At 32.1% G+C, this 8,148-nt stretch overlaps 1 protein-coding gene across 1 annotated transcript; it reads right to left on the bottom strand.

Moving 5' to 3' along the window:
• Positions 1–792: 792 nt before the first annotated feature.
• LOTGIDRAFT_117210 (hypothetical protein) lies at positions 793–5,874 on the bottom strand (the record flags this gene model as incomplete). Its single annotated transcript, XM_009055670.1, has 10 exons — positions 793–1,079; positions 1,427–1,542; positions 1,810–1,944; positions 2,726–2,847; positions 3,209–3,357; positions 3,632–3,713; positions 3,880–4,046; positions 4,419–4,724; positions 5,023–5,202; positions 5,607–5,874. The coding sequence occupies 10 exons, from the start codon at positions 5,872–5,874 to the stop codon at positions 793–795; spliced, it is 1,812 nt and encodes a 603-aa protein (XP_009053918.1).
• Between the last annotated feature and the right edge of the window lie 2,274 nt (positions 5,875–8,148).

An 8,148-nucleotide genomic window follows, 5' to 3' on the forward strand; every position in this document is an offset into this window, starting at 1 on the left:
TGTAATGGATGTCAATTGAGAATTTTCCCTATTAATCACACAAATCTTAGGTTTTTCTGAAAAGCTTTTCCGTTTTTTAGTAGAACCTTCCAGCCTTTTTGATGGTTTAGTCACACCTATTGCCTTGACTTTAATGTCCATCATAACACTTTTAGTATTTCCACCTAATATTAAATTAGCTTTACGACCTGAAATGACATGAATTTAAAGATTTAGGTCTTTACAGCAGATTGATATTTAAGAAAAAGACTTCTTATCTTTTAAGCACTAACAAAACTCAGGGAAATACCCCCACAAGAGCTGAATGGCAGGAGAACAAAATTGTTGAATTTTTGTTCTAAACATTTCTTCAAATAACTGACATTGAGCATTAATACAGACTGGAATAATATTTTCATTAAAGGGACAGGTGCGCCATTTTTGGGAGTCTTGGAAAATATTTAAATAGTCTTCAGAACTACTAGAAATGTATGAAAATCACATAATTCCTTTAAAAATATCTCAAACTAAGAATTTTACTCACTATTTTTATAAACGTCTTTTCTATATATCACAAGTAGTCATTTTAACATAACATTCAAACGCGGATAATTCTGGACACACATGGATTTGAAGGCTCAAATTTCGACGATGAGCTGTGAACACTATTGCTGATTAGCTTAGCTAAAAAAAATCCTGTGCATCTGTCCCTTTAAGCTAGAAACGACATCCAAATTTCAATAATCATAAATGTATAATTGCCCACCTAGATATCCTAAAATAGTCCATGTCAGCAAGTACACAAGAAAGTTTCTATTCTTTGCTACAATTGAGCCGTGCCTTACCATGTTTCATATAACTTATAGTAGTGTAAGCAGTAAAATGGAACTCTTCTTTCAAATAATCATTTAATAACATAAAACCAATGATCTTTTCAGCTTTCTCTACTGTAATATTCTTCTCTTTAATATCTGAAACACGCAGTGATGCTGGACCCTTACCAAACCAAGCGTCTATTAATTTTAATGCTGTCAGTTTCTGGTCTGTTTCTGCTGCTTGTTGTAATATTAGTAAGATGTTTCGACAATGTGTGGTCATGTCTACAGATGTTGAAGTATCTAAAAATAAAATAATTTAATTAAAATGCAGAACTGGATGTTTGGTGTCTTTTTTCTGAGGGTTACTCTATAGTCTATATGCCATAGATAATCCGTTGACATTCTTTTTAAACTTGTGTTCAGGCAAAAGTTGTCATAATCAAAAGCACTGTTAAAACTGGGCTGCCAATACAAGTAAATGAATACTCTTAGAGTATTTCAATGATCATAGATGACAATTGACGTAAGTCACACAAAAACAGTTGAACATCCTCATTCTCACTCTTTTGTGACTTAATTAAGAGAGTCCACATAGTTAAAAAGGCTTATTTGGTGTATATTTTGTATACTTGATTGAGGAAAATACTTACAAACTGAATTTGGATCACAATGATCACACATTCCATTACAATGACTGCTATCCCATAATTCACCAAAATGTTCTGCTATCATTGATCTTCTGCATCTTCAACAGAAAAATTATATTCAGGCATTTAATTCAATGTGCTACAAATAACTTCAGTGTATCAAAGGCTGAAACTCTATTATCCTTTGTAGAATTGTATTGAAATTTGAATTTGTCTAAGATATTGTGGATATAAACCTATATACCATATTTGATTAAAATCACATAAAAACTGTGGCCTCTATTGTGTTCACAAGTCAATCATGGAATTGACAGGGGCAATATACTTCCATATTAGAATGTGGGTTTATAAAAAGCAAATTATACCTTTTGACATTAAGGCAATAGGCTAAAATACCATATAGACATTTTAAACCAGTTTGTTCTGTAAAAACCATACAACTCTGTCGAAAAACATCAGCCAATCGATAATATACAATACAACATGACTTCTTATCATCTCTACCTAAAATAATATACAATACGTGACTTCTTATCATCTCTACCTAAAATAATATACAATACAACATGACTTCTTGTCATCTCTACCTAAAATAATATACAATACAACATGACTTCTTATCATCTCTACCTAAAATAATATACAATACAACATGACTTCTTGTCATCTCTACCTAAAATAATATACAAGACAACAGGACTTCTTGTCATCTCTACCTAAAATAATATACAATACAGCATGACTTCTTATCATCTCTACCTAAAATAATATACAATACAACATGACTTCTTGTCATCTCTACCTAAAATAATATACAATACAACATGACTTCTTGTCATCTCTACCTAAAATAATATACAATACAACATGACTTCTTGTCATTTCAACCTTAAATAATATACAATACAACATACTTCTTATTATCCAGACCTAAAATGTACATGAATATCTCAAACAAGCAGCTTTCCTAATGCATTTTCAGCGTATCCAGGGTTGAAAATCAATATTTGAATCGTACCCAAATTCTTACTTGTCCAAGATATCATTGTAAATATAAACACCAAATTTTATAATATTCTGACAAAAACTGTTGCCTCACAAGCCACTGATTCCAAACCCCTACCTATCTCATATATTTCAAAATTCATGATCAAATCTGGAGATTTGCAGTCTCTTGAAGTAAAAAAGATGTCCTCCAACTAAAAGGTGGTAGCAAAGATATTCTGATCAAGAAGAAAAATCAATACATGCATAAATAACATGTCAGGATAAAAGAATAACCTACCAGCTCGACCACTCTCTTGATATAGATTCTCTATAGATTTACTAATAGAATGATGTATAACAAATCTTACATCAGGTTTATCTATTCCCATACCAAATGCTATAGTTGCTACTACAACCTACAATGTATCAACAACACCATCACATTCTACAGCCCAGTAAACATCCTGGGGCTATTGAAAATATAAACAAAACAATCCACATTATTTAGGGGTAATTCAAATAGTTATCATAGTCTCCATATTTTTTTGTATGACTTGCAATGCCATGCAGTGTTCAATGACGGAAATTCTACCAGGAGAGCAGCATAAACCTGTTCTCTGACAATGTCAAAGAAATACCAACAATTAATTTGTTTTGATTTGTCATTCCATCAAATCAAACAGCAGAAATATAAAATCTGAAGGTATCAAAGTGACCAAAACAGGGGTCAAACATGGTAAAAATAATTGTAAATGCATGATAAAAATATTAACCTACAAGAATCTTTCCCTTGCTCCATTTCTCATGTACTCTACTGCGTTCAGGTCCTGTAAGATTGGCATGGTAACATCCAGTAGGTATACCATTCTTCTGTAAATCTATGGTTACTTCTTCACAATCTTTTTTAGAAAAACAATACACAATACCTATAAATAATAACATGATAATAAGTTATCACCTTCATAAGAAAAAATATGTGACCAACCACCAAAAAATCTCAGTATAATGTCTAAGAATTATTTTGTTTGACATAAAATTTAATTTAAATGTCAACTACTTATTCAATTAAAAGCTGCAAGATTTACTTTTAAGCAATTTACTAAAAAATATGGTGGCATTATCAAGAAACTGATATACATCTATGAAAAATTATGTCATTAATGATACTGCTGATAGTAAAACTAAAATCTATAAAGTTACCTGATTGCCCACTGAACCTGGTTTGTATCAATGTCTTTATCTCTGTCATTGTATCTGAGAAACTTGAAGGTTTAGTTCGGATCTGAAGATACAAAAAATAAATTTTGAATGTATGGTATAAGGACATTGACTGCATTAAAGCATTAAACAATCCTCATTTACATTATAATCAGATTATAAGATATATGAGGTTATATAACTTTATCTTATAATATAACAAAAAGTAAGATATAAGTTTTTAAATTTACCTCATAATATAAATTAGGTCTATTAAACGAGGCCCTTAATAACTGACAATGAGGTATATTGAGGATATTTTTAACATCATCTAAAACTTTCAGGGTAGCAGTTGCTGTTAAACCTAATATAGGTACTGTTGGAAATTGCCTTTTCATAATTCCTAAAAACTTGAAATCTGAAAATGTAAATATGCAAAGTAATAAAATGGAGAGTAATTTTTTGTAATCGTATTTAGGCATCACATTATCAATATTATTAACATTGGCAACCTTAAATCAAAAACAGCAATGCCAACCATTATAGCATCTTTATCAACTATTCCAATAACCTGTCAAACTTAAGTGGTTTCTGTAACTCCAGAAAGCCTGGGCAAAGCTATGAAGATATTATCACTAATATCTTTAAAGTCTAATGGTTTAAGCACTAGTTTCAGAATAGTTTCTGGAATATCAGGAATAAGAGGATTTAACACCTCTATTGTATCATTCTATCATTTTCAAAATAGCTTTTAATTGATAAAATCATAACAGTAAGGAATTCATCAAACCTGGACGGAAATCATGACCCCATTGAGAACAACAATGTACTTCATCTATAACAAGTCGACTAAATCTTCCCATTTCATACATTTTTTCTAATTTATTCATAAATCGTTTACTTTTAGCCAGTTTTTCAGGAGTGACATATAAAAGTTTTAGAGTAGAATTCGGATCTGTCATGGCTGTTTGAATAGTTTTAGCGTCTGCTGTACTGGTATTAGAATTGAATGTTGTTGAATCAATATCGAGGGTCTTTAAAGCCATCAATTGATCTTCCATAAGAGATATCAAAGGTGAAACAACTAGTGTTATTCCTAAAATAAATAAAAAAGTTCTCTGGTGCAACAGGCTGTAACAAAATAAAAATCGTTTGACAGATGGAAGTCAAAAAATAGTGGGCTAATATCAATACAATAGTAGTCAAAATTTCCCTCACTGCATGGTGTTGCCTGTTTTTATTTGCCTAAATGACTGCAGAAAATCCAGATGTAAAACTACATTTCATATCATTTTTAATATGAAATTTCTGTAAAACTTAACCAGATCATGTCACAAGTGCAAATACCATTGACGCTAAATGGAATAGCCAGAATATTTAAATGCAATTCAAACCTTTAGATAAAACAGCAGGAAGTTGAAAACATAGACTTTTTCCTCCTCCAGTAGGCATGATCAACATACAATCTTTTCCTGCCATTGTTATGTTCATTGTCTGTAGCTGCATTGGTCTTAATTTATCTAATTTAAATACATCTTTCAATGTAGTGTTTAACTCTTCTGACCATGGGAAATCTATATGGAATAAGTTTTCAAAATAGTCTTCAAATAGAGTCTTTATATTTAAAAAAAAAAGTTAGGGACACCAGTTAAGAATGAAAAAAATTGAGGAAATGGAAAATCAGAGAGTCAAGGGGGCAAAAGGCTCCCATGTTGGGTACAAGGGGAGATTTTACCATTATAAGATGATTTCCTAGATTTTTTCATCCCTTAAACCAATTTTTTAGTGATCTTGCTTGAAAATAATATAATATCACTGTCCAGAAAAATAGAAAAAGTCTGGGATCTCTGGACAGTTTCACAAAACTTTAAGCAACAGATTCCATAGATGAAAACTCTCTCATGCATTTCATTTAAAGGTTTCAACATAATATTTAGAACACTTTTTTTCTGGTCTAGGACATCAACCATTTCCTTACCTTCTTTAGACCAATCACTGTTAACATTTTTAGAGGTTTCATTATGCTCTTGGATAATTTGCTCCAAGGATTTTTTCTTCTCTAATAAATCTGACTGTCTGGTTAATAAATCTTCTATTAATTTTCCTACTTCATTCAATTCTTCCTTCACCTCCTTCAGATTTTCTTTGTAAACTGCAAATGCATAGAAGGCAAATTCAATGAGATAAGATGATTGACTGAAACAATTTTTCTCTTTTGCTCTAAATGACAGGGCTAATGAAGCCATCTAGTATACAATGAAGGGATTTTCGGCAGGATCAGCTAACTCGTTTTTTTTTTTTTTTTTTCCTTAATTAAGTACTTAATTATTGTACGCAACTACATAATTACGTGTAGTTTGAAGCTCATAATGTTGTCTCCCTTTAATCTCGTGAAAATGTCATAATAACGACTTTTCTTAGAATGTCTTCCGGATCAGTAGTCAAAAATACAAATTCCATTTGCTTAAATACCTTCCATCCTGATTCAATGCTTTGCACTGGGCTGCTTTGTTGATGCAATTGAATAATATTATTGTAGTTCTCTTTGAACTCTGGCTGTGTTACTAGAGGCTGACATCTTGAAATTCCCCGGTTGTTAGAAATATAGTCTCACAGTACTCGTCATGTTGTGATATAAATATCAAGATTATGCACCGTTTAAATATATATAACTGAAATTGAATACTGTGCCTGTAGCTATGTGTGCCTGTAATGAGGGTGCCCGATGAGATAGATTGTTCTAAGAAAGTTTCTTGACGGCAATTTTATTAATTTACAAGGCTTAAGGCTTATTTGAAAAAAAAAATCAATTTGAAGTTTCAAAATCATGAATTTACGCACTTTGGAAAAATCTCACCAAATCTCCAGATTTTTTTCTTTACCTGTACATATGTATGCTTGACCCCAGTTTTATAGATTTAATCCATTAAAGGAATAATATATTCTCTTAGAATGGACATACAATTTACCGAAAATACTTTCGGTCATATGGTTAACGAAGGAATACGTAGAAAGGGTTATAGTCAACTTGGCACTTAACCGTATTGGTCCCCAAAAATATGGCCCCAAAAGTCAAAGTTTGACAAAAAGGCTCCAATTTCAATAGTCAAAATTGCCCTTAAGATTACTTTTTGATTTCAACCAAAATCATTGGCCAAAAAAGTCCCCTCAAAATGTCAAAATTGTTTATTTTAATAATTATAATTGGTAGCTTATATAGCGATCATCAAACACTAATAATAAAAGTTTGTAGGTTTATAATCCGATAGAAATATGACCAAAACATCTGCGGTGTACGCAGATATAAAGACTTTCACGTACGGCAAAAACGTGTTGTTATAAATCGACTTTATCCCTTTGAAAGCACTTCATAAACCTAAATCAATTAGTATTTAAAAATTTCGGTATGTTTGCAGAAGTCATATGGAAACATTACTTTGTTTTGTAAACGCTGATAGAGCTAAAAAATAAAAAAAAAGCTTTTAAAGTAATTATATCGAAATTTCGTGTTTTTCATTTCCTTCAATCCTTTTAAGATAAAAATAAAAAAAAAATACATATCAATAACTGAGAAATACGAATTTCAAGGGACGATGGATTCGGAAATTTGAATGAAGGATAAACACCTAAATTTGGAAATAATTTGTAATCTGTCGTCAAATACTTAGTAAATGAACACATTTTTGACGAAATATATTTAAAATTTGATTTTCAAACTTCTTTAAAAACTCCCTTTAAGTAAAAATTTTACACTGCATGTTATATAATATAGGCCTACTGTATATAGCTATGACACCAGTCTTGAAATAAGTATTCCCTGAAATCTAACTTAGAATTCGATTAATCTTAATGACATGATACATTTAATGAAGAAATATCTGCTCCAAGGATGAATGGGCATTGTTCAATAGTTCAAGTCTACCGACCAGTGGCGTACGCAGGATTTATTCATAGGGGGCCGGACCGAAGGTGCAAATTCGATTGCAGAGTATAGCGGCATGGGAGGTTTCAGTTGAGCTGGTGACACCGTATCTTTATAGCTCTCAGAAATATTATAGAAAGAAAGGCACATTCTTGTATGTAACTGAATTTTCCAGTCATCCAGTGGGTGCCCACGACCTAGGAGAAAATTAATTTTAAATTAAAAACTTCAATTTTCACTTGGGTGATCTATAGGGCGACCGATACCTTTAAACCAATCAAATTTAATGTCAAAGCAAGTCCCTTCAGTGGTGGTCCGCCATTTGTACTGATCACATGATATGATCGACGAAATATACGCACGATAAAATTCGCTACCTCTGCCCATTCGTAACGGTGCGTCTGTGAGTGGAGATGAGTCCCAAAACGAACGAATGGTCTTCCTGTCCCTCAACCATAAATTGTTAGAATAGTGCGCAAAATTTCGGCGCTTTTTGTTGTTCTCGGATGCCAAATTGTGCCTATTTCACGTCCATTACAGACATTCTACTCAACCAAGCTTCACAATTAGTTGGGGGGGGGGGGGGGGGGGGGGGGGG

This window comes from Lottia gigantea, assembly GCF_000327385.1.
Source record: "Lottia gigantea unplaced genomic scaffold LOTGIsca_25, whole genome shotgun sequence".
Lineage (NCBI taxonomy): Eukaryota > Metazoa > Mollusca > Gastropoda > Lottiidae > Lottia > Lottia gigantea.